This window comes from Monodon monoceros, unplaced genomic scaffold, assembly GCF_005190385.1.
Source record: "Monodon monoceros isolate NGI ecotype Baffin Bay Population unplaced genomic scaffold, NGI_Narwhal_1 Super_Scaffold_7, whole genome shotgun sequence".
NCBI lineage: Eukaryota > Metazoa > Chordata > Mammalia > Artiodactyla > Monodontidae > Monodon > Monodon monoceros.
The window spans coordinates 69,775,690-69,803,588 of NW_021703784.1; the positions used below are offsets into that span (position 1 = coordinate 69,775,690).

The 27,899-nt window shown below is 46.3% G+C and overlaps 1 protein-coding gene across 3 annotated transcripts in view; it reads right to left on the reverse strand.

Annotated features, from left to right (window-relative positions):
* Nucleotides 1-27,899, reverse strand: part of SERGEF (secretion regulating guanine nucleotide exchange factor) — a 219,028-nt gene that overhangs the window by 176,276 nt on the left and 14,853 nt on the right. For 2 of the 3 annotated variants that reach the window (XM_029207457.1, XM_029207458.1), the window contains exons 6-8: nucleotides 27,693-27,806; nucleotides 24,822-24,884; nucleotides 20,444-20,602 (exon numbers count right to left, since the gene is read on the reverse strand). In XM_029207457.1, coding sequence (XP_029063290.1) covers nucleotides 20,444-20,602; nucleotides 24,822-24,884; nucleotides 27,693-27,806 — 336 coding nt within the window. The remainder of the gene's footprint in view (nucleotides 1-20,443; nucleotides 20,603-24,821; nucleotides 24,885-27,692; nucleotides 27,807-27,899) is intronic. The other variant, XM_029207459.1, reaches the window with a different exon arrangement.

A 27,899-nucleotide genomic window follows, 5' to 3' on the forward strand; every position in this document is an offset into this window, starting at 1 on the left:
ACACACACACACACACACACACACACACACACACACACACGAGGAGGCCTCTCTGCACCTATGAGTTATATTTATTATATAATTTATCCGTTTACAAACACTTGTTACTCTCTGGGTTAGTAATTCTAAGTCCTCGGAGTGTAAGAACCTCATTTCTATAACCCATCCTTTGTTCTGCCATGTGGACAGAGACTTTATAAAAAGGCACTTGATGATAAAAACCAAGAACTTCGAACACCGAACTAACGGCCCGAGAGTCACCAAGCTTAGTCTTCCCGTGCAAGGAGGAGGAGAGGGGAGAGCTCAGAGGACAGGGGCCGGACACAGGCACACCAGGCTGCTTCCCCCACGCAGACGTGCTATCCTGTTCTTCCTCGAGGCTTCCAACATCCCTTCCCTCTGCCCCCGCTGTCTCCTCTACCCCTGAGCCCATTCACCTAGTCAACTTGTATTCATTCACTCTTCAACTCTGCTCAGTCCTCAACCCAGATCAGACTCTTCTGTGCGACAATCTCAGAGAAGCATGTTCCTCATCTTGGGAGAACTTGTCTCAGTTTATAACTGTATGCTCATTAGGAGGACTGTTGATTAAAGTCTGTCTCGTCCTCTAGAGACTCAGCTCTGTGATAGCAGGGACTGTTTCTGCCCATCCCTGTATCCTAGAAAAATGCCCAACACAGAGTAGATGCTCAATAAAGTATTTGTTGCTGGAATGAACAAATGAACAATGTAGCCATCTCCTCCTACCTACTTCTTGCTCCCAACTACTAAACTTTATCATTTGCTGGCTCCATAATCTTAAGCAAATTACTCAACGTCTGAAAAATGGAAAAATAACACCTTCCTTGTAGGGCTGCTGCAAGGATACTTTTTCATATAGTGCATGACACATAATAGTAAATGTTAGCCACTATTACTACTATACTCCCAAACTGAACACCACAGCCTTACCAAGGATTTCCATTGTTCCACCCCCAATTTCTACCAATTTGTCAAATCTTCTCTGCCAGCTGCCAACTACCGACATGTTAGGTAAGTCTTAGGTGAGTCATCATCTTTATCTTACTGATAAAGAAGAGGAAGAGCACTGAAGGCTTCACCATTGGATTTGGGGATTTTTGTAAGATACAAGCATAGTATATGGCACATCGCACCACACAACACAAATAAATTTAAACCAGGGGGTAAAAAGGAAGAGGGTGGAAGAGAGCAACAGAAAAGAGATGGAGCAAGGTGAGCTGGAGAAGATAAGAAGCTTTAACCAGAGACTCAGAAGACCTGGATCCTAATCCTGGCTTCTCTCCAAGGCTACGTGATCTTGAACACATCCCTTCCCTCCAGGGGCCCTATTTTTCCCATCCATACAACAAGAGGACTGGGATCGATGACCTCTGAGATATCTTCTTGGTCTAAACTTTAATAATGATGTCTAAAAATCCTCAGGGTCAAAATGAGTGGTGTACAATTTAATTTTCTTGGCACCTTTTGAATATTTAGTTTGACCAGTGTCCTTGAATAAAACATCCACTCTAATATCAAAGACCACTAATATGATTAACAATTTCTATTGAAGTCTAGTTGATTTACAATGCTGTGCCAATCTCTGCTGTACAGCAAAGTGACTCAGTTTTACATATATATGCTTTTTTTTTTTAATTGAAGTACAGTTGATTTACAATGTTATGGTTACCAATTTTAAAATTTGGGAACTTGGCTGTATATCTTGTTTGTTTGTTTGTTTTTGTAAAATTTCCCAAGTCTCCAAAGTTGTATCATGAATAATATCACATAACAAAAGGTCTGGAATTTTTTTAAGTTAATACAGGAATAAAATTTCCAAACATGAGATGTCCAACTAAAAAGAAGAGAAGAAGCAGCCTGCAAAGAGATTGAATAAAAACATAAGGGCCTGGGGAGAATTATTTATTGAGAGCTGACTCTGTGTAAAACTCTATTTTAGGCACTGCCATGAAGTTATATAATTTAATCAACACTGAATGATTGGTGTGAATCCCATTTTACAGAAAAAGAAACAGGTCACAGAGGTTTAATGACTTGCTCAAGATCACACAGCTTGGAAGTGGCAAAGCTGCAATAATGGTGATGATAATAACAATAACTAATGTTTTGAGAGCACTTACTTCATGCCAAACTCTTTACATGGATTGTCCCATTTAGTCCACAAAAACACCCCGTGAGAAGGCATTATTATAATCCTCAAATTACAGGGGAGGAAACTGAAGCATAGAGGGAGGTGAAGTCTCAAGCTCAGAGCCTCCAGCTGTCCCCAGTCGGTGCCCCCAGTCACTGCCCTGCAGGGGACCCACCAGTCCGTGTGACCCCAGCTCCACTTTTCATTGGCCCACACTGCCTCTTTAAAAGTGGACAGTCCCAAGGACTTCTGGAGGTTGTTCAGAGTCACAGGGACACCTGTGTGGGCTAGGGGCACAAAGACAGCCCGGCCAGATCACTAAGGGAGCATCACCCTCGGCCTATACGACAAAGATCAGAGTCCTAAGACGTGCCAGGCACTCCACACGGCTGCTCCATTTTCACCACTCACTCTATTAGCTGTCAAATCAGGGGCACTGGCGAGAGAAGTCCAGACAGGCTGCACCTGAGGAGCCCCTGGACCAGCTGTAGGACTGTCTGTATCACGCAGGATGGGGGCTTCCCAGACAAAAGCAGGGAGGACTGGTTTCTTCTCCAAACCTGGGGAGGGCATCGCAGGAAGCCCTGGTCCTAGATTGTTTGTGTATTTGGCTCCCTCGCCCTCCACAAGCCCCTCCCTCCAAGCACCTCGGTTCTCTTAGCGCTGGGTGACTGCCCCTTTGCCAAGGGCCTGCTCCACTTCCTCCCTCCCAGGCCTCAGGGTTGTGCTGTGCCCCAGCCTGCACTGCTGGTCGGCCTGCTTGTTCCACCCACAGAATTCCTTCTCATCCTCAGGGCCTGGCTCAAAAGCCACTGCCTCCCTAAAGTATTCTATTATCCCCTAGTCAGAATAGGCCATCCGTTCCTTAGGAGCCACTGGCATGGTGCTTGTACCCCTGTTCTAACTACTATTCTATGCCACCAAATATAAGCTCATTTGATGACATGTCTTACGTTGCCCACTGTCTTAGTTAAGGTTCTCCAGAGAAACAGAACCAGTAGGTTCTATAGAGCAAGGTTTATTATAAGGAATTGGCTCACATGATTATGGAGGCTGGCAAGTCCAAAACCTGCAGAGCCGATGTCCAAGTTCAAATGCTATCAGGCAGGAGAATCCTCTCTTACTCAGAAAAGGGTCAGCTTTTGTTCTATTCAGGTCTTCAACTGATTGAATGGGGCGCACCCACATTAGGGAGGGCAATCTGCTTTACTCAGTCTACTGGTGTAAATGTTAATCTCCAAAAACACCCTCACAGAAACACGCAGAACAACATTTACTAAGTATCTGGGCACCCGTGGCCCAGTCAAGGTGACACATAAAATTAACCATCATATCCACTGAGGGGTAGAGAACAGTGATCCTTCCTTATGTTGTCTGTATTCCTCACAGCACCTAGCATAGGGCCTGACCCAGAGCAGGTGCTCAGTGTTTGCTGGAAGGAAAAAGAGTCACAGGCATTGCTCTTACCACAAGCTTTTATGTGCCACCAAGGATGTCAGAGACCATCCCCTCCAACTACCCAAAGAGAATACAAAACTAAGGAAAACAGATGACTCTTCACACAGACGAGTCCGAAACAGAGCCAGGCACTCTCAATATTCAACAAATAGTTACTGAGTACTTTCTATAGGCCAGGTGCTGTCCCAGGTGCCAGGGGCCACAACAGTGAATGAAACAGACAAAACTCCCTTCCTTGGCGAAGCTTACGTTCTAGCAGGGGGAAGACAGACAATGGACAAAAATCACATAAAACATATCCCCTGGCAAATGACTTTAAGTGCTATAAAGACAAAGTAGGAAAAGGAGACAGGAAGAGCTGGGGAGGGAGGTGGAGGCCCAGGACAGGTGCCCAGCTCCCCACTTCCTGTCCAGGGCTTTTTGTCTATAGCACACCACGTTTCTTAAAGGAAGAAACTTAAATTGAAGAGCCCTCACCCGACTCCTGAAGGGACAGTGAGACTTGTTCTAACTACCTCTCAGGACTATGATGAAAAGGGAGACAATAAACATGAAAGCACTTTATAAACTCTAAATAGAGGTGCTGGAAATATCATGACTGTCACTCTTTCTCTAAAGCCAGTTTGCAAAGAACCATCATGAGAGGCTGGACCGTGAGCCCCTGACCTGAGGGGCTCTGGCCCCTGCTCTGGCCCAGTGCTTGGGCTTCCTGCTCCTCCAGGAGCCCAGCGGCACATCAGGCTGCCAGTCACACCTAGCAGTCACTTGGCACCCAGAGAAAAAACATCCCTGATTGAGGCCGGTGCCTCTGCAGATGTTTCCCAACTCATTTCACATTCCAACTCCCAAGCTTCTTCGCACACTTTTAGACTCTTATTAATAACACTTTAAAATGTAGATTGCTGCCTAATCTTAGCTGCGTAATTAAAAAAATAATCTTGCTTCTCTCCCTCCCGGCAAGAAAGGAAACCATACCCCAGGGCTTCTGCAGCTAAGAATCACACCCTGCAGAAGAGCTAGCAGGAGGCTGCAGGTGGGGGTGGGGAGGACGGCGGGAGGGAATGGGGGGAGTTGAAGCCAAGAAGCAAGTCTAATCCTTGATTTTGGAGAAAATGAAAACGAGGCTGAAGGAGGCGAGGGGTTTGCCCGAGGACACACAACGTATTTTGGCAAAGCCAGAACCCGAATCCCAGTTTCCTGCTTCCCAGGAACCTCTGTCCACTGCTTCGTGGGGGGAGGAGAGGAAGAAGGCAGATGTGAAGTCCTTGAAGAGTAGGAACCTGTACTTGTGTCATTCTCCATGAGCACTGCTCACTGCACAAGGAGAAACAGCTACAGGTCTCAGATGTTCAAGATGATTATGGGAACAAGCCTCAAAATTCTTGACATTCAGTTCAGACTCACAGACCACCAGAGCAGGAAGGGACCTCAGAGTACTCTAACCCTACCGTCTGCTTCTGCTTCAGCTGGGAAAAGTGCAGCCCAGTAAGGAAAGTAACTGACTTACACAAGGTAAGGTAGCAGTGGGTTAGAAGCAAAGCAAGACTAGAACCCAGGTCACCCTGACTTCTAGCACATTCTACTCACAGCTTCTTAGAAAAATACGTCAACCTCTCAAAGCTTCAACTGCCACCTGCATTAGCTAATTACCAAAGGCCTCCTGGGCTCCTTGGCATAAAAGAGCAGAGACAGGCAAGGTCCACACGGCTCCTCACTGCCTGCTTCTCTAGCATGACTTCTTGGAAGGCCCAAGAGCAGGGTAATGGAAAGACACACATCTCTACCCCCATCGCCTCAGGGTTCTCCTCTCCCCACCTAGCCCTGGACTTTGCCTTCAATTGCTGTCTCTTGCAAAAGATCATCAGCAGTTTCCATCTCTGTGAAGTTACAAAAAAAGAAGAAAAAAGGCCAAGCACTGAGCCCAGCTGTTGGTGAAGCTGCGTTTTCCACTGATGACTATGACTCACAGTGCCCGAGCTGGAGGCTGGAGCTGGGAATGAGACTTGGGTGATTGGGCACAGCCAAGGGAAAGCCGCAGTTCCTAAGCACGCCTGGGCCTGCAGAGACGCGCTGCCTGAGTCCCTCGGGTAAAGTCCCAGCACCTGGCTGTGGGCACACAGCGACCCCTGCAGACCATCCTGAGGTCCAGCAGGACCAGGAGCAGGGCCAGTGCATTCTGCAAAGCTCACCATGGTATCCAAGCTGTCATGTTAGGAAACCAGGGTCCCACCTCCAAAACCCCAAGAGATCCCCCAATACTCTTTGCATCCTTGGCTTTCAAAGAGAAACTGGCTGTTAGTTAACGGGAGGCCCAGATTAAGATCTTCAAGCAGGGAGACAAAGGTTGCCCCCGATCCTTGGGTGGGCAAATAATTCACCCAGGGGTAGGAGCAAGGAGGGGAGGGAGCCTGTCCCGGATGCCAGTTTGTGGTCAACCAGTGAGAACGTCTTGGGACATGACTCTGGATGGTGTCTCTCAAATTTCCTCTAACCCCACCCCTGGGAACTGTCCCAAGTTCTTCAGGAGAGTTGAGTATTAAAGACCTATTGGGACCTTAAGAGAGCTGCACTCACAGATGGGGGGAACTCTCCCACCCCCACCTGTAAGGACCCTGCGAGAGCGAGAACAGAGCAGCAGGACAAGGTCAGGAGGAGCCTGTGGAAGTGACGCCCACCCACTGCCAGTGGTCTGGGGACTTGCCACTTGCCTCAAGCAGTGGCAGTAAGGAGCACCACCAGAAGAGGCCATAAGGAGAACCTGTTATGATCAAGCACCCATCAGGAAAGGGAAGATAATCAGACCTGGAGTCCCAGTAATTTCAGTGAAAGGGGCCCTGCAGGTTACATTCAAATTGCTCATCTGGAGGTCCAAGGCCTCGTGGTGTGAAGGGCCATCAGGCCAGATCCACAGTGAGACAGCCTGTATTTCCTTCCCTTCCACATCTGATCTCTCTCCCACTCTGCTCCCAGATCCCATCTGTCCCTCAGGCCCCAGAAAAAGCACACTTTACCAGCACCCCACCCACCAAGAAATTCCACCAATGCGACCTTCTGTAAAAACCTGACTGGGTTTAAGATGACCTCCAAGGCGTTCACGTTGAGTCCCACTAGAGATGGTGAGCACCAAAGCTATAGTGCCTTCCCTGGAGAGGCTGACTTTTCCATGGCCAAGGACTGGGAAAGGCATCTGCTACACAGGATTTTTCATTTCATAGGATCAGCTCCAACCAAATCAGCAAAGCACTGTTACTATGGACCATCTGCCAGGACCCGGAAACAGCCCTGTTACATAAAGGGGCTGGTGTAATGAAATTTATTAAACTGGATTCTTCCTTCCTCCATAAAGGAGACGAAGCAATTACAGTCTCTCTTAGGAGATGCGCTGCAGGGCAGTGGAGGAGCCCTGGGCTAGAGACCCCTGGGTTCTAATCCTGGCCCTGCGTCCATTAGCTATGGGACCGTCTCCCTGGGCTTCTGGTTCCTCAAATTTCAAATAAGGATGAGACGGTCCCTTCCAGCATTAAAAGTCCATGACTTCTTATTGTTTTCACCAAAATGGCAAACAAAGTAAGCATACTTTGATATTAATTTTGTACGGTAGAGTTAATTTTCTGAAGAAGAGCAGTGCCTTCATACTTGCAGGCTAAAGGAGAAAAGTGCTGAGCGGAGCCCCTGACCCAGGGGCTGGCTGGAGGGAGATACACAGAGGAGAAACCAGAGGTTAGTACCTTCTATCACCCAGGCAGGAAAGGCCCAAGCGAATCACAGAGAGTTCTCTGGGAAGCAGTACAGTACTGTCAGTGATCCCATTTGTGCACATAGTACTTTGCATACACAAAGTGCTTTCACATCCAGGATCTTACTTGATCCTCACAATGTCCTCCGGTAGACAAGGTGACACTGCTGACCCCATTTCACTCTGAGCAAGGTAAGGCCAAGTAACTAGGTGGGCTGAGTCCATGTCTCTTAAGCTCTCTTCAGTTTCCTCACACGTAAAATCGGGAAGGAGCCTTGCTCGGCAAACTTTGTGTAAGGATTAAATAGATGATTTTGCAAATCCCTGGCAGAACGCCTGGCACACAAGTGCGTCCTTGGTAAACATGAATAACCCTTCCCCACACCCTCCATCTCCTCGGGGAGGTGTGGGAGAAACCCCGAAGCTGCTCATCTTCAGGCCCTTATGAAACGCTTCAAGACGGAAGGAAACAACCTTCCCTGTGGCCTGAGACAGCTCCCCAGAGGGTGGACCAGTGAGCCAGGTAACTCCAGTCCCTACCAGTCTTGGCCTTTCTAGTGGTTGCCCAGGTCATGGGGGAGAGGGTCCTCCTGGGAATCCAGAGTACCTCAAAATCAGCCACAGAGAGACCTGAGTAGAAAGCAGCCTGTAAGAGCTGCCCCGAGGCAGGGCCCCCCCTCCCTTGTTCAAATATATCGCCTCCACCCCGAAACCTTCAGCTGCTCCTTGCACTGCTCACAGAATAAAGCCTGAATAAGGACCCATGCCTGTTATTCTTGAGGGATTCCAGTCCCTTCTGATCCTCTCTGGCACCATGTTAAGCAAACCACGCCAGGGTGCACTTCCCACTTCTATACCTTTGTTTCCAGGATTCCTTCTGCCTGGAATGCCCTGCCCTCACCTCAGCTATTCAATAAATATTTGTTGAATAATAGAGTGAAGGCATGAAAGAAGGAATGTGTGAATGAGTGAATGACATGATATATACCCCCACTGAGGCAGCCAAATTAGGGATTATGATTCTCGTTTAACAGATGAGGAAATTCAGGCCCAGAGAGGTTATTGACTTGCCTAAGATCACACAGCCAACAAGCAGCCAAATTAGAACTTGAACCTGGCTCTTCAGGGCTCTTTTGGCTACCTCAGGCTTCCTCCTAAGGTAAAAAGTCACTCTTAGATTAGGAAAAAGCTGATCCAAGATTCCTCAAAATGGGCCGCTTTCATCTTGGCACACGTCCGAGAGCACTTTAAGGCACTGGCTGTCACTATGATTATTGAGAGTTCCCGTGAGATAGGCAAGGTCCCCTGAGAAAGGGCAAGCACAGTGCCATCTGTCAAGAACCTAAAAATGATGGCACAATTACAGGCCGGTCACTTAATGCTCACTTTTAGAGAGCTCCTGGAACAAATCAATCTCCACCAGGAAAGAGGAGGAGGGTTCGTTGAATGGAAACTCAGCCCTCTTGCCAGGGACCTCCGAGCCCTTACCAGAACCACCCTGTGAACTCGCAGCATGGCCGGTGCGCCAACCCCCTGCCCCAGGGACAGATGGGTCAGCCGAGACCCCACAACCCTAGGGCACCAGGCGTCACTGTCAGCCTCAGGGAGCTGAAGCTCTCTCTGCCCTGGGCCTCTCCAAGAAGGTGGGAAGAGGGCAGGGCCACAGGCCAGTCTCCTGAGCACAGCCACTGAAAATGGCATCGCTCCCACATCCGAAAACTGCAGCCACTCCACGCAGCTAACCCTCATGGAGCCCTTCTTCTACGCCAGGGGAGATCCAGGGGGAATGAAACAGACCAAGTCCCTAACCCCATGGGGCTCGCACCTGGTGAGGGGAGAACGACGACAAAAGAGTAAACAAACAATGATGCTGTAGTTTCAGGCAGTGAAAACTGCTCTGGTGGAAAATAAAGCTGGGCGTGGAGTCGAGTGGGTCTGAGACAGGTGGAGGTAGTCACTTTCAGTGGGGTGCACAGCGAGGGCCTCTATGGGAGGTGACAGTGGGCAGAGTGATGGGAATGTGGCAGTCGCTACATGGGTGGGGCTCAGGGAGACCAGCACTCCTGGCAGAGGGAACTGCTGGGAGTTCATCTCCAGATGCAGAGAGGAAAGGTACTTGACCTCTTCTCAGAGGGCCTTCTACCGCCAGACACCACCCCCGAACCTGCTCCACAAATACCTGCCCTTTACTGCTTCACAGGCCTCCTCCCCGCAGCAGCCCACCACAAGCTTTCTCCACAGCAGAGAGAAACATATGTGTTCCTCCCTGCCCTCCAGCCTGGGAGTCGCTTGCTACATTTCCAGTGCAGTTGCTTTGAGGGGAGGTGGCATGAGGAAGTAAAATGAGTCTGACCTTTGACATCAAACAGAGCATGGTTCGAGTATCTGCTTGGTTAACTAGCTGTGTTACTTCAGACAAGCCACTCAGCTTCTCTGAGCCTCCATTTCCTCACCTGGACTGCAGGGGAAATGAACCCTACCTCAGAGAGTTATGAGAGTACGTAAGTGGCAGCACCTGGCAGAGCACCCGGTACATGGTAAGTGCTTGGCAAAGATTCGTTCCGTGCCCTACTGTGACCCCCTTGGAAATTAAAAAAAAATTTTTTTTTGTTCAACCAACTGTGCTAACTTACTGCAATGTACCTCTGGCGAGGCCCATCTGTTGGGTGTGGGGACTCCGAGATGACCCTTGATGAAGAGGAGGGCCCTGAACCAGAGGAAAACTGGGCAGACGGGAGGGGAGCAGAAAAGACAAAGGACACCGTCCTTACTGCAGGTGGGAGGGTGGAGATCATTAGGACCAGATGCTCAAAGAAACCACAATCAAGGCAGACAGTTAACTGCTGTACCCTTCCCTTCCCACCTCCAGCTCACTGGCCCAGGGCCCAGGCTCTTGTCTCCTGACTCTTCCTGTGGGGCAGCCAGCTAGAGGCCAAACCCATCTCAGTTCTTCTAACAAGCGAGGAGATTAACTCACAGGGAGACCTTAGGTAACCTCCTTCCTTCTCTGGGCCTGGTAGTGACCTCTGGGGTCCTTTCAGCTCTGACCTTGCTAATTCTGACTCTGGATGCTGGCCATACCGGCCTCATCCGTAAGGCCTGCCCACTGCTGCCATCTGGTGGCTCTCCAGGCCCAGCTGCACTCGGCTTTGGCCAGGCTCTCTGCAAGCCCCTTATTCGAGCGCACCTACTTCAAAGGGTGAATCTTGCTTCTGCTGCAGCTGGACACACACTGCACTCCTCTGGACCACAGATCAATGGGTATTTGTTGCCAAACACGAAAACCAAAAATAACCCCAGAACTTCATCTCTCTAGCATAGATGACACAGCTGCAGCTGAGAGCCTGACCTCCCTGCCCAAGGTCGCACAGCTGCCTGGCTCCCAGACCAGCACCCAATTCTGCTTTACCACAATGCTTAGGGCTGGTGGGCACCCTGGAAACCAAAAGTAGAGTCAGCCCAGGGTCAAGTAAATAAAACCTTTGGAAGGTGGGAAACAAACTGTCAGGATTCCTTGCAAACCTCAAGAAATGGTAAGATAGGACATGTGAATATGTGAGCAGTGCCTGCAGAAATTCACTGGAAATAACAAACTGGAGGTGGCCAGGGTACCTCCTGACCTTGGAGGGCATCATTCACGAGGACGCCTGCAGGTCTTCTGTAAACCAGTCTCCAAGCACCACCACAGCCTGGATCCTAAGCTAGGCAGACCGCCAGAGGGCGACATAGGGTGAGGAAAACACACACATAGCGTCAATGGGTTTGCATGGGCTTCCCCCACCAGACACTGCTCCTCAGGGTCGAGTTCTATCTTTTCTTCTCTATCTCCAGGCCTCTTGGCACCTGGCCAGAGGAACTGGGTAAACGTGTATACAGGCAGATCCCTCAGATTCCTGCACAACCATGGGAACTGTCCATGCTCTATGGATTCAACTGATCACACTCTTGGCTCTGTCTGCAGCCTTCTTCTAAACCCTGTAGTACAGACCCTGAGAAAAATACTGTGACTTCAAGTAGGTCACTTGCCTTTTCTGGCCTCTATTATCTCACATCTGCATAACTGAGTTCTGCTGGATGATCTTCAAAGTCCTTTTAAATCTAAAATTCTAGAATTTGAAACCAAATTGAGGCAAATCAAAGCCACTCTTCACCTGCTGAGCAAATAGGACAGTGAGAAAGGGGGAAGTAGCCAAACAATGCTTCCCTCTAGTGGTGTAACACTGTCACTACACCCTCTCAGCTCGGCCCTATAACTCAACTCCACTCCATCCTACCCTAAACTCTGAACCGGAGAAAGCATCTTACAGCTAGGCAGCTAAGCGCAGGTACAGTGGAGCGAGACAGAAAGAAAGGACGCCAGGCTCAAGGAACCAATGAGGCCTCTGAGCTGGTTCCACAACAGTGGAGAAATTCTCCATCTTTAGGAATGAGTGTATCTTGGAGCTCAAAGGACCTTTTGTGACCTCCAATTCCCCTCTCCAGATGAGGAAACCAAGGCTCAGGGATGTTCAGAAGGGACTTGCCTGAGGTCACAAAGCTGACTCATGACTGAGCCAAAAATAGATCCCCGCTTTCCTGCCTCCTTCAGCTTCTTGCCTCTTTTCCATGCAAACCCCCAGATGAGGTCCATGGAAGTGATGTGTCAAGGGCATATACATACACAGGAATACACCAGCAAAGAGGCCAGTTCCCTGCACTGAGAAAGTTTATTCATTAACTCTTATGGGGGATATAATCAGACTGCAAATTACATATTCAGCATAGAAAATATAAAAGAAAATAAAATTCACTCATAATCCCACCAATCAGAGATAATACTCTGCCATATTTCCTCCTGGTCTTTCTAGGCAAACATTCTTTTTGGAAAAAAAAAATTAGAAGTTGTAGTGTAATACCTTATTGTAACCTACTCTTTTTACTTACCTTATCATGAGCACATTCCTCTGTCATTAAATATCCTCCTAAAACATTCTATTTAGGGGCTATATATTCCAACATACCATATATTCCAAATTTGTACCATAATTTATTTAACCAGTTCCCCCTACAATTTCATTTGTTTCCATGTATTTGTTTTTGTCATTGTAAATTAGGCTGCAATGAATGGTATTATACTTAATCTCCCAATGCACCCATAATAATTTCCTTAGGCCCGTTTTACTTTTTTTATAGGATGAAATTTCAGAGCTGGAATGGCCTTTGGATATCATTATGTCCACAACCTCTTATTGTCCAGATGGGAAGAAGGGGACCAGAGTTCTGTGTCTTGCCAGAGGACAAAGAAAGCAACAGAACCAAGTCCCAAACTCTCCACCCATTAAAATGGGACCTTCCCAAAGGATTTCACACCCTTTCCTGACTACCCTCTCCCACACTGACTTCCCCTTCCCCTGAAACCCTAGAGCCTTCAGAGTCTAGGCCACTCCTCTGGCTCTGCCATATTTTTTCATTCTTCGATTAAATATTTCTTTTGTTCATCCAACTATAAACTTCCTGAAGGTAGTTCTGGATTTTATGTTTCCTTGTAGTCCGTAGCATAGTGTTATATATATCTAGGTAAGCATTCCACAGATACCTTCTGAAGGATCAAGGATAACTAGGAATTTTCTTCCTTACTGCTTGGGAGAATCACTGGTAAAAGCTGGAAAAAAATGTTTCTTTGAAAAGTAAAAGTTTAGTTCACGGGTTAGAGCATTCTGAGATACATACTACTTGGACTTAGAGTAGCAGGCTTGGGGACAAAAGACCAGGTTCAAGTTTTAACTCTGCCCAACTATGTGAACCAAGGCAGTGCAGTTAACCAATTAGGGACTTGTCTGGAAAGCAAGGATAATAACACCCATCTTGCCACCTTCAGATGAGAAAATGGAGATGAAAGCACTTTACAGTGATAAAAGTGGTCCACAAGAGCTATGACTGCTATTGTATTATCATAACTGGAAATGTGGCTGCCTCTGTGAATCCTGGGATGGCCTCCAGACCCACGCTCCTGGAGCACCATCTTGTAATTTCTACTCCACACACAACTCCATTAAGGGAATCTCTGGCTACACATTTCAGGTAAGAATTAGTGTTTTCTTGAAGCAGAATTTCACGTACGGAAGGAACTATTATTCCTGGTTCAAGTCGCTGGGTGTGAGCAGTTAAGCCATCCACATTTCCTCCTCATCTCTGGAGAGAAAATGACAAGGCGGAAAGAGCACTAGACCGAGGCCATGAGACCCGAGTTTTGTCCTCCCTCCTTCCCTCACGCTCTGTGCTTCCCCCTCTTCAGTCCTCAGTTTCTCCATCTCTAAGCTGAGGGGGTCAGGCCAGACGAGCTCTAAGTTCTCATCCATTCCTGACATTCTAAGGATTCTAGTATAAAAATTAATGGCTTAATAAAAAGAAATGAAATTGAGTTATTTGTAGTGAGGTGGATGGACCCAGAGTCTGTCATACAGAGTGAAGTAAGTCAGAAAGAAAAAAACATACCATATGCTAACACATATACATGGAATCTAAAAAAAAAATGGTTCTGAAGAACCTAGGGGCAGGACAGGAATAAAGACGCAGACGTAGAGAATGGACTTGAGGACATGGGGAGGGGGAAGGGTAAGCTGGGACGAAGTGAGAGAGTGGCATGGACATATATACACTACCAAATGTAAAACTGATAGCTAGTGGGAAGCAGCCACATAGCCCAGGGAGATCTCAATGCTGACATAAAGGCACTGTCTTGCCTCTTTGCTTCAGTTTTCTCATTTGCCAAGTAAGGAAGTTTCTCTTTCCATTTCTGATTCTCTAAAACTTATAAGACTTTAGGACTTTTTAAGGTGACACTGAAGAGAGTGAAGAATGTCAGGAACTCTGTATTGGGGCCCACTTTTTCAATCCATAGCCTCTGTGAGACCACAAGGCTGCTTTGTGATACTGCGTGGCCCAGGGAAAGCATCCAGCATCCCCAAGGCAACCGGGCTCTGAACATTCTGACCAACCCCATGTTAAGGTTTGGATCATGTGTAAATCATTCCCCTTGAAATTCTAATAAATCACCAGCAACCAGCACTTAGCATTTGTAAGCATTGATCTTTCTGCACTCGCCAGAAGAATCCTGAATCAACCTGTTACTGATCCAGAGACATTCAGATCCAGCCCTACGGAGACCTCTGCTGGAAAGAGAAGATATGGGACATCCGACCTCCTGATCGCTCCAGAGTTTCAAAGGGCAGAGGAAGCCACCATATACTGAACTGACATGAGCCCTGTCCTGTGCTGGATGCTGGAAGCTTTGATACACCATCTCATTTAATCCTCATCCAAGGTCAGCAATATTTCCCCGTTTTCCTAATGAAGAAATAAGCTCAGAGAAATGAGGTTTATTCATTTGTCCAGCATGCACTGAGTACCTACCTCGGATGTGCCAAGTACTTTGCTAAGCACAGAGGACACGATGCTGAGCAAAACAGACATGGCTCTTTCCCAGATGGAGCTTACAGTCTAGTGGGATGGGAATTAGTTAAAGAATCCTGTAGAAAATAGTGCAGGACTTCCCTGGTGGTGCAGTGGTTAAGAATCCACCTGGGGCTTCCCTGGTGGCACAGTGGTTGAGAGTCCACCAGCCGATGCAGGGGACACAGGTTCGTGCCCTGGTCTGGGAAGATCCCACATGCCACGGAGCGGCTGGGCCCGTGAGCCATGGCCATTGAGCCTGCGCATCCGGAGCCTGTGCTCCGCAACGGGAGAGGCCACAACAGTGAGAGGCCCACATACCGCAAAAAAATAATAATAAGAATCCACCTGTTGAGACTTCCCCGGTGGCACAATGGTTAGGAATCCGCCTGCCAGTGAGGGGGACACGAGTTCAATCCCTGGTCCGGGAATATCCCAAGTGCCGCGGAGCAGCTAGGTCCATGTGCCACAACTATTGAGCCTGCATGCCACAACTACTGAAGCCTGTGAGCCCTAGAGCCCGCATGCCGCAACTACTGAGCCTGAGCGCCTAGAGCCTGTGCTCTGCAACGAGAAGCCACTGCAATAAGAAGCCCATGCACCGCAATGAGAAGCCCGCACACCATGATGAAAGGTAGCCCCCACTCACCGCAACTAGAGAAAGCCCACTCGGCAACTAAGACCCAACGCAGCCAAAAATAAATTTAAAAAAAAAAAAAAGAAGAAGTAATGTGTTTAAAAAAAAAAAAGAATCCGCCTGCCAATGCAGGGGACACAGGTTCGAGCCCTGGTCCAGGAAGATCCCATGTGCCACAGAGCAACTAAGCCCGTGCGCCACAACTACTGAGCCTGCTCTCTAGAGCCCGCAAGCCGCAACTACTGAAGCCTGTGCACCTAGAGCCCGTGCTCCACAACAAGAGAAGCCACCACAATGAGAAGGCCACGCACCGCAACAAAAAGTAGCCCCCGCTCGCTGCGACTAGAGAAAGCCCGTGCGCAGCAACGAAGACCCAAGGCAGCCAAAAATAAATAATTAATTTTTTAAAAAAGAAAATAGCGCAAAGGAGAGGCTGTAGTGCCCTAAGAGATAAAAGGGAAAAGTGATGAGTCAGGGATGTCAAGGGAAGGCCTCCCTGAGGAGGTGATGACTAAGTTGAGGTCTAGGGGAAAACAAAAAAAGGACGTAACTAAGTCAAAATGAAGAAGGAGAGCAGGGTAAGTGTGGCAAATAGAGGGAACATCAGCTGCAAAAGCACTATGGTGGGAAATCCAGGATCCATTCCAGGTACCAAGGCCAGAGTAGAGGTCAGCCAGAGATCAAGAGCTAGCTCAGCTAGAAACAGGGCTGGAAAGGCAGGCACAGGGCAGACCACGCAGGGCCTGGTGACCACTAAGGACTATGTCTTTATCATAAGAGCAATGGGAAGCCACTGGAATGTGACACATGGGTTTGAAAAGATCTTTCAACTGAGGCATGGAAAACAGACTGGGGGGAGAGGGAGCGATGTGGGAAGCTGAGGACACCAGGCAGAGGCCACTGCAGGATCCAGCAAGAAGGTGACAGTGGCCTGCACCACGGTGGTGATGGAGAGGAACTGGCACAATCAGGAGGCTGGCAGAGCTGAGTCACACCTCGGCCTGTCTGACTTCAAAGCCACGCTTCTCTCTGCCTTGCCATCTATTCATTCGTTCAGCAATTAGTTACTAATCATCTACTATGCGCCGGGCCTGTGCCAAGTGCTGGGGATACAGCCGTGAACAAAACAGACACTGCTCTCAGGGAGTTTACAGTCTAGACATTAAACAAATAAGAATGCAAATGGATGTATACAGTCCATTTTGTAGGAAGAATACAGTTTCGTAGTATGTATACAATCCATTGAAGGGAGAATAGTGTGATCAGCGATTTTAACAGGAAAAATTACCTGTAAGGCCATGATGATCTTATACTGATAATATAAAAGAGCTACGTGCTGGCTGCATGTAAGTGAAAGACCTCAGGAAACTTTGCCTGTCAGACCTGGCCAGTTCATGAGCCCTGAGGGGAGAAGCTGGTGTGTCTCAAGCCCTGCACAGACCCTGCTGAAATAGAAGCCTTTCTAAAAGCAACTGCTAACTCCTTAATGTACTCACACATCCCAAGCACGGGCACCCCCTGTACAGGTATGTACAGCATTTTACAGTTAGTTAGGATCTTTCACACAGATTCATTCATTTGAAACTCACAGCAGCTGTCTGTAGAATGGAGGTAGGTTTTAATACCCTGCATGAGAGAGGAGGAAATTGAGGCCTAGACAGGTGAAGTGACTCAACTAAGGTCACCCAACTAAGAAGGCACACAGATCCACCACCCAGTTCTCACTAGAATCACTTTGGGCCAGGAACTCATGAATCTCAGAGGAGGCAGCTGCAGGTCACCGAGCCTGGATAAAGTCACACAGGAGTCCCATGAAGCTCCCGAGAACAATGATCGGGGACATTAAGCAGCTTGGGAAAGGCTTCTTGAATGCAGCTCCACCAGTCTGAGACACAGGTACCTTGCCAGCTTTCCCAGATTAGAACAGGTTCTCTTGGACTCTTTCCAAGTGCCTCTAATGGAGAAAAGTATTTTTCCATCACAAGCACTGCAGGTAGGCACCAGACTCCTGAAGAGGGAGGACAGAGACTGCATCCCAGATTCCCACATAGACGAACTAAAGTAATCTTGATATCATGTGAACTGCCCTCGCTAAGCACCTACCACTGGGGACGGCAGTCTTGGGCAGCATTTCTTGATCATGGTACCACTAACATTTAGGGCTGGGTATTTCTGTGTCGGGCTGGGGGGGCTGCCCTTGCATTGTAGGACATTTAGCAGCATCCCTGGCCTCTACCAACTAGATGCCAGTAGCACGCCCACCCCCAGTTGTGACAACCAAATATGGCTCCAGACACTGCAAACGTCCTCCAAGGAACAAAGTTGGTGTAGGGATTATGAGAAGGGAGAAAGCACAGTCTACTCCCCGTCTCCATCCTAACCCAGCCCAGCCCAGCCCACCTTACTGGACGCATCTATGGTCACTGCACATAAGCTGTTTTTAATCAATAATACACCCCTAATGTCTTCCAGAACGAGACTGGGGGCAGCCTCTGTGCTGATGTGGCTGCGGGTAGGTCCCAGGAACAACTCTCCACTGGAGCTTATGAAAACAACTAGAGTCAAATAACTCCTTGGCCCAGTAATGAGCTGATTTGACCCTGTGAGCAAATCTTGTTCCCATTAAAATGAGCAACTGGGTTTGATTAAACTGGAAGCCCTGGCTGTTTCTTCTCAATGACACCGCGCCAGGGCAAAGGCTTCCACAGCTACTAGGAGGAGGGCAAAACTGGTGAACCAAACAGCAGGAGACTCTCTTCTACCCAAAACTCAGCGCAACAGCCAGGATGCTCAAACATCCCAGCTTTTAACCACTCTGGACTCAGGAGAAAGGGGAAAATAACAAAGTGCATAAACAAGAGATCTGAATTAACAAGTTAATTAAACAGCTGAAACATTACCCAAAGATCACGCTCTCAAGTGGAGGTGGAGACCTGAAGCTGAGCCCCAGAGCAGCTGGAGTGACTCAGACAGTGTCAGGGACATAGGTTCCAACCTCCCACCCTGAGTGCTGGGCTGTTGGCCCAGACGTGGAAATCAGCATGAGTTACAGTGCTGCAAAGCTAGAATCAAAGCAGCAACATCTTTATGTCTTTCATTAGTCAGCTGCCTAACCAGTTAACGGATTTACTGACAGACTCAACTAAACCCACTATGGTTTGGTGGTAAGTGTATTTTACTGCACTGCAATTCTTTGAAGACTGACTAAGCATGAAACGCCTACCTGTTAACACCCAGTGACTCAGACTACTGCTAGTGTCTGTGCCATTCCTGCACACTGACTTAGCTCCACTGCTGCACTGAAATCTGATAACAGGTCTGTCTCCCCTAGTGACAGTGGGCTCCTTGAGGGCAGGATTAGGATCTAGTACAAGGCATGGTACATAAACAGATCCTCACCATCTGTATGATGGACAGATGGATGATAAAGTCTTCTGTTTCTGTACTCTTAGACTTAAGCCTGTCCACACATTGCAGTGAGAGGGCACGGCCCACATCTTTTCTATTTCTTCAAGGCTTAGCACACTGCTCAAAAGGTTCACAATAAACAAGAACCGATTTGGTTGGACTCTTGAATCCAAAGAGACAAACTGAAGCCTTCTGATCATGGACCAGCGAGTCCAAGGAAAGAAGAAATCCTCGCAGTCTACCCTGCCTCCTATGCATTTGAATATGTTTAGTCTCTTTTAACTAGAAACAGTTTAATGTAGGCAATGAATACTTTCTCTGCTAGGCACTGGAGATACAGACGTGAGCAAGATGAATATGGTGCCTCCTATCACAGAGCTCACTGTCTGGAGGAGAAGAGAGAGAGTAACAATTATACAAATAAGCGGCTATTGTGCTCAGGGTCTCTTTAAGAAAAATTTCTGTCGATGGTCCCAATCTTCAAGCAGTCTGGACTTCTTTGAGGAAAGTCATGATTTTCCTCCAAATGAATGACATAATTAGACCATCCTCTGAAGCGGTAAATATGGAAAGTTTATTATACACCTTTGTTATATAGGCCTCTGTACCAAAACAATCTTAAAAAAAATTTTAAGAACCAATTAAAAGCACCATGGATATAAATACTCATAAGTCTATGTGTTCAAACGTGTAGTATGTGTGACTTACCCAGGATAACTGAAGCTGACCTGAAAACCTACAAAAGTATTGGATTAAGTCACCAGGTATTTGAAAGTCTACAGATCTGTGTGTCACTAACGAGCAGGCCAAGAGCAGGCAAGAGGACTCCTGAGAACCCCTGAAGTTCAGAAGGCCTTGACACGATAATGGTTCTTAAGAATTACAAACTGCTGGTCTGGGAAACTGTGTCAGTCAGCAAGAGCTCTAGGAAGGCTGGGAAGAAGGGAGGCCATGAAAAAACAAACCCCGAGAACAGTGTCAGGAATATGAAGATCAGGCAAGGAGAACTGCCCTAAGATGAGAAATCAATGAAGATATTATCAAGAAAAGATAAAGATGCCAAAAGCTGGATGGCATGGCATGGCCTGGTAAGGTAACATCTGAAGGAATATGTGGGATGCTTGAATCAATGTACAAAGTTTGTTAGGGTTAATAAAAATTTAAATCAAAATACCATGCCAGCTATGACTCAAAGTAATGCTTTTGCCTCAATCTTAAAATATTTAACTTAATAGTTTCTGACACCTTTAATTTAGACTCAAGTGAAAATGCAAATACAGTCATCCCTTTAGCTATGACAAGGCAAAGACTCCCCAACAACCTGGACAAATTTCTAGGTGATGTTTGTTGCAGTGGGTTCCTTCACAAAACCTCATGGACTCTTAGGGCCAGAAGGAGTTAACCTAAGCCAGCTTTGCCTTTTTGCGTGTAAACCTGTGATCCAGAGAGGAAAAGCCACATATCTGGCTGATTGCAGAACTAGACCCCAGGTCCTTCCCTTCCCAACCCTTAAATCTTTTCATCAGTAAAAACCAAACTACCTAATCCCAAGCATTCATAGCTACTTAGACAGCTATCCCCCAGCTGCTCTTCCCAACCACAAACTCTCTGCCCCTCTCACCTGTCTGAGCAACCAGGTGTGTCCACCCATTCCAGACAGCAGCGATCTTTTCATTCTGAAAACAATGTGCTTCTATCTTCTGGGGCACAGGAAGGAAAGCAGCATGGGAAGCCAGTTGCCCATGCTTGTTGCTTCCCCAAACAAACAGCTCTCCTGCATCTTAAACAAACAAAAGGGGGACAAAAGAGGTGAAGGAACATTAGTCCAAAATGATGGAAAATAACCCGTTTGAAAAAAAAAAAGTGGTTAAAAGAAGTTGTATTACTCTTAATCCTACAATGTTGAATAGAGCAAAACAAGATACCAAATTCATGTATAGCATAATTATACACAAGATTTTTTAAAATTCTTTAAATAGGAAAAAAGGCCAAATGGTCTTAGCTGTTTGTCAAGGAATAGGAATGTGAATTTTTTTCATTAATTCATTCAGCCAAATATTTGTTCAACATCTACCACGTGCAAGACATATGTTTCTCTATTTTCTACATTTTTAAAATAAACGCTTGCATTACCTTTTGTTAGGAAAAATATATATTAGCTTTTTTAAATAACAGGTTAAAAGATAAATTGTTTAAAGCTTAAACTTTATAAACATAAGATGATTTCACTACATGCCCCGTCCAGAAGAAAATATAATGTTATCATATCACATCCACATAGCATTTAAGCTCATTTGAACCTCACAATAATCCTGTGATATAAGCAGGAATGCGACTGACACTGTGATTTAATAGAAAAAGAACCATTTCAGAGTCAAGCGATTCTGGCTTCTATTCTTGGATCTGCTAACTAGCTACTGACCTTGGACAAACCACTTCCTCTCCAAGCCTTAGTTTCACCAGCTGAAGACTGGAGGGGAGGGCGGTTGGTCAAGAAGGGCAGACGATATAACTGATGACACTGTTAACAGGAGAGACTTGTGGGTGACGGCAGCAAACCAGAGGGCACATGCTTGTCCAAAAGGCATTCACATTCAACAAATGTTTAACTGGAAGTCAAACAAAATGGGGCCATAGACCATAATTTGGCTTATAAATCTACAGTTTGTGACTCCTTGGATGATTTCTAAGCACTTTCCCAACCCTAACATTCCGAGGTCCTACACCGCACAGTAAGCACATGGCACACACATGTGGCTACTGAACACCTGAAATGTGGCTAGTCCAAATGAGACATGTTGAAGACAAACAAAGCACAATGGATTGTAAAGACGTAGTGCAAAAAAACCCAAAAGGAGTGTGCCTCATTAATAAGTTTCATACTGATTACATATTGAAATAATATTTTGGATATACTGGGTTAAGTAAAATAAATTATTAAAATTAATTCACCTTTTTCTTTTTACTTTTTGCAATACAGCTCACATTATATTTCTCCTAGACAGCACTCTTCTAGAAGATAAATTAACCAAGGCTCGGAGATGTTAAGTGACTTTCAAGATCACATAGCTAATAAGGGATCAAGTGGGACCAGAAGCCAGGTTTTTTGCTTCCACAGCATTCTGTGACCTCCCAGTAAAGGTTTACAGTATTGCTTGCCCTGAGGCAGTCTGGTCTATTCTCCAAAACTGATTAGAAGCCAAACAGTATCATTAAAGGATATTAGACCAAGATTCCGGCTTCAAGTCCCAAATCTGCTACTGGATCACTCTGTGACACGGGGCACATCACTTCACATTCTGGGTCTCTGTTTCATAGAGTCTGAGGGTCTATAAATCAGAGGAGCCTTTTTGTCACCCCGGTGACCTTGCAGCACTGACATTCTGCAGTGCTATACAACGAATTTGGTATATTTCGTGCCTAGAGAGAGGGCAACCTCCCTGGACCTCACCAGGGTGTATGAAGTATGAGGATCCTTTACAAGAGGGCAGAGGACCCCTCAGCAAAGCTTCAACCCATTAAATGGAGTGCTTAGCTACCAAGGTACCACTGACAATGAGCCTGCGTCTGTAATAAGCCTTCATTTATCTTAGTAAGTCTAAACCATCTTTTTTGCAAAGACGAACTGTCTTCCACAGTAATGTAATGCGGCTCGTTACACTGTTGCATCAGCAGGCAAAACTAAATTCTGCTGCAATGTCAAATAGTTACATAATCTACAACTCCAGAGAGAAGGTCTAAAGAACACTGAACAAAATCCAATGTGTAACAGCTTGAACTAGACCAGGAAAGACGGATATTAATCTTGACCCTTTTTAATTCACTTTCACAATATCCAAAACCAATTCGCTTTGTGAATATACTTTAAAAATCACTAAACTGCACACTTTAAAGGAGTGAATTTCATATATGAATTATATCACAATAAAAAATCCAACATCTATGTTTTAAAAACACCATAGTAAAAATGCTCCACATATGAAATAAAAAATAGCTTTACTGATTACAAGAGTTTTTAAGAAATCGATGTTAGCAAGCAACTAGAAGAATCTCTAGGTTTACAAAATACCAGCCATTTCAAATGAATTAGAACAGAGTAGAAATCTCTCAGGACTTCCCTGGTGGTCCAGTGGTTAAGACTCCGTGCTCCCAACGCAGGGGGCATGGGTTTGATCCCTGGTCGGAGAAGATCCCACATGCCGCATGGCATGGCCGAAAAAAAAAAAAAAGAAACCTCTCTTAGTCTGTTCTTATTCTCAGAAAAGAATGCCTTCCTCCAATGCTAGTGAGGACTGTGGGGGATGAACTAGTCACTTCTTGTCCTGGGGCCTTCTGCCCCCCTCCCCATAAAAGGGGAGGTGGGACCACATGCCCAGAGGAGTCCCTTAGAGCTGGCATTCTTTTTTTTTTTTAATAAATTTATTTATTTATTTTTGGCTGCATTGGGTCTTCGTCACCACACGCGGGCCCTCTCTAGTTGTGGCGAGCGGGCTTCTCACTGCGGTGGCCTCTCCTGCCGCGAAGCACGGGCTCCAGGCACACGGGCTTCAGTAGCTGTGGCTCATGGGCTCCAGAGCACAGGCTCAGCAGTTGTGGCGCACGGGCTCAGCCACTCCACAGCATGTGGGATCTTCCCGGACCAGGGCCCGAACCCATGTTCCCTGCACTGGTAGGCGGACTCCCAACCACTGAGCCACCAGGGAAGCCCTGACATTCATTTTAACTCAACTCTTTTAACATATCTATAAATCTACTTAACATGAGACACAGGCTAAAAGCAGCTAGTTCTTTCATTAGTTAGTTGTTTTTAATTCATTAAATATCAAATTATCTGTAGTTCAGAATCTGTTAAGTATTTAAAATCTCACATTACGGCTCTTGTGCTTTGGAAACAGTAACAGCTCCTCAGTTGGACTGCATTACAAATTTGATGTTGAAGAATGCATGCCTCCATTAATTTACAGATACTGTGTACACATCTTAATTTCCACATGAAACACTGGAAACACTGTGTATGAAAGTCATTTCCCTTTGCTTAAAAAATGTAATGCATTCAACTCTGGGTGAGAGGTCTTACCAACATAAATCTCTCGGAGCTAGAGTATCCAGTCTACCAGCAGGGGTCAGGGCAATCTGGGCTTTGAAAAGAACCATTAGGAGAGATGGATAACCTTCACTTTCAAGAAAATGCTGCATTATCACTAGAAAGTTTATACTATATTGGCTGGGTGTGTCAAATGGATGGATGGACAGATACATGGCCAAGACAGAGAGATATACACACTGTGTGAGAGAAAAAAGACTAGATAGACAGATTAAAGAGATGGAATAGAGAGATCAACTAGAGAAAAACATAAAAATATAAAATAGATTACAGAAACATATACACAACTAGACTTAGAGATTATGGAGACTTAGGTTAGATAGGAAGACACTAAGATGGAAGATAAATAAAAATAGAGATGTATAGTTAAATAAAATAGAGTAGATAAATAGAGAGAGCAGACACGGTGACAGATAAATGGAGAAGAAAGATATAGGTAGATAAAATAGGTTAGTCTGAGATTAAACAGCTAGATAAAATAGACAGCTAGAGAGCTTAGATAGTTATATTAGACATCAAAATAGATTAGGTGGATAAGATAACAACATATTATACATAAGTTTACTGTTGGTTATATGATGTGACAATCACAATTACCCTAAAGGAAGATACTTTTATCCCTATTGTACAGCTAAGAAAACAAACTTAGAGGAAAGGAAGTGAGCCTCTGTTTCACATGAGTGTTTTACCTGTATTATGATATGTAATTCTCAAAACTATCCACAAAGTACTTTATAGAAGAGGAAATGGTCTCAGGAAGGTAAAACAACTTGCCTAAGATCATACCAGTGGTGGCATCAGAATTCTGACTCCAAAGTCTATGGTTTTCCCTCTGTACCCCAATAGCATCACTTGAGGCAGAAACACCCAGAATTCTGAATGGCATGTTACCTACCTGTCAGGGAAGCTGAGTGGTCTGAGCCAGCAAGAACACATACTGCTTGAGAATTCTCTAGGCCTACAAAAAAAAAAAAAAATTCTTTTGAAATCACATTTGTAACAGAACAAATTGGGCACAGGAGGCCCATAGGCAGTGACCACAGCACCTGGAGAGAAACTCTCAGCCAGTGCAGGAAGGTCTGAGTCAGCGGCACTGGCCAAGAAGATGGCTGGCATGGTAGGGAGACTGCTTATATCCAGGAGGTTGAACAAATAAATAAATATTTTGAGGATAAAGGAGTCAGATTTCTCACTATCAGAAAGGAGAAGAAAGGTACAGGTATGAAAAGGTTAAAGGCTAGAATTGACCATGTGATACTGCATTGTAATTGAAGTCAGTGTAGACTTGCAGTTTCTACTAGAGATAAACAGACATAGGTGTACATATGTATAAACGTGTGTGTACATGTATATTTCCTAGCTCTGTCCACGGAGTGGGCCTAGAAGCAATGACATCTCATACATTCAGCTGCTATCACATGCAGACACTGAAACACAAGCCCAGGCCTCCTAACAACACACAGGCAGAGCTAGAATTTGAACTTGCCTCCCATATCCAAATCCAGCACTTTTCCACCCGTAAACACACTGCCTTCAACAACAGTGTAAACCCTAATCAACTCTGCTCGATGCTGTGGTCACCTGGGCTGGCATGCAGAGAAATGGGAGTCCTATTCTGTAACTCTTTCTTCTTACACTTCTGTTCAATTTACTAGTGTCTTAATAAAATGCCCCTCATGCCTTCAAGTATCCTGTGGAATGACAAAGGGACAAAGAAGATGTTTCTGCCACTTTCACCAGAGAGGAAGCACTGGTCTCCTAGTGGCCGGGTCGGGAGAGGACATCCAGGGTTCCAGCTCCAAAACAGATGGCAATGAGGTGAAGAGGGGACAATGAAAAATGAAAGACTTTGAGGGCAGGAAGCTGATATCTTCTCTAACATCTCATCAGAAAATTCCCCCAGGTTAACTCTGAATCCAAGCTGTGCCCCAAACAGATCCCAACCAGGTCATTTAAATCAAATCAAATAAAAACACTTGATTCCTTTTAGATACAAAACCTGTGCTAAAACAGACAGTAGACATAATCCCTCATCATCTTTGGCATTTGGGAAAACATGTAAACAGCTCATAACAATACAATACGTTGTGCTATCCATGCACACAAAGAAAATGCGGACTTCCCTGGTGGCGCAGTGGTTAAGAATCTGCCTGCCAATGCAGGGGACACAGGTTCGATCCCTGGTCTGGGGAAGATCCCACATGCCACAGAGCTACTAAGCCTGTGTGCCACAACTACTGAGCCTGCGCTCTAGAGCCCATGAGCCACAACTACTGAGCCCACGTGCCACAACTACTGAAGCTCGCATGCCTAGAGCCCATGCTCCACAACAAGAGGGGCCACTGCAATGAGAAGCCTGTGCACCACAACGAAGAGTAGCCCCTGCTCGCCGCAACTAGAGAAAGCCTGCGCACAGCAACGAAGACCCATAAATAAATAAATCTATTAAAAAAAAAAAAAAGAAAATGCAATGGACGTGAGAAGAAGGAAGAGTCTTTCCTGAGAAAGCCGTAGCTGAGCAAGGACCTGAAAAATGATCAGGATTTTCCCAAGGGGAAGAGGAAGGAAAAGGCATCCTGGGAAGAGGTAACAGTCTGCCCACAGGCACAGAGGAATAAGAACACAGCGCATGCCCAGGAAGCAGTGAATACCTTTGTGAGGCAGGAAAGATGTTTGGGAAGTATGAGTTTATATTACAAATGCTTTCAATGTGAAGTAGACTGTCCTGTGTTCAGTGGCCCCTTCTCCTTCTCTAAGAGAACCCTCCCCAACTCAACACATGGGCTTCAGGGCGCTAACCTCACCCCCTGCAACAGGGGAAAGCCTCAGGGACTTAAGAGAATCAGAATGATCCCAACAACTTGTACGACACTCCCACTGCAACTCACCCTTCCCTTTTCTCTCCCCACTTCCTACTGCCCTCAAAAATCCCTCCTTTATTCTGAGCTAGAGGAGAGCAGAGGTTTCCTGACAGGTTTTTCCTACAGCTAACCCTCAGTAAACTGGGTCACAAAGTCAGAGCAAGAGAGGAAGAGGAGGAGGAGGTGGAGACATGGTGCTACAAACAGAGAGATAAAGGACCACGAAGAGAGTGTAGAGCAGACAGAGGGAGAGAGACAGAGAAAGAAAGTCCTAGAGACCAAGAGTCCTGTGGGCAGCACCCTTCCTACCTACTCCTCGTGTGCCCATGAAGAGAGGTTTCCCTCGGGGAATGCTCCTAGCCCCTCTCTCCACATCCCCACTCGCTCCTGCTTTCCTTTCGGGAGAAGGAGCTGGGCAGGCAGGCACATTCCTTGTGGGTTCTCCTTCTGGGATGTGCCTGCCTGCAGAGGGCACCTCCTCCGTGGTCTCAGCGGCACCACGAGCTTAGCAGGACTGAATGCATACAGCTGCTCCAGTGCCTGGTGGGTAAATTCAATCTGGGATTCAGAACCTGGAGGCTCACTATTGCTACACGTTATTTCCAAACACCTAAGCCATGTCTTCCAACCTAACTTGTAACAGCTCTAGAGTTACCATTTTGATTTCCACCCACCTGACTCGCATCTACTTCTCAATGGGTTCCAAACTCTGGCAGCAAAGAGGAGTACTTTTGCTGGGCCCACAAAAATTCCAGCAAATTAATAGACCAACCAACGGAGAGAGTTAAGACAGAGAGACCAAGAAATAGCAAACGCAGAACTCCATTTACCCATTTTCTGCATGCCTGTGTCTCCATTTCCAAACAAAGAATAAATACAGGATTCAGAAGAAGTAAGGACCTTACCTGTCACTCTGCTTGGTTCCTTTGCTGTCAAAAACAGTGGGAGAGTCTGCCCAGGGCACAACCGCCGTCCGGATGATGCCAAACCAGTTCCCCACTGGAACACCATGCCACTAGCTTCCCAGCGGAGCAGGAGAGAAAAAAGAAAATCTTTATCTGGATTAAGACCAGATTGCTCTTTGAACCTCAATGCCATGAGAGATTCCCAAT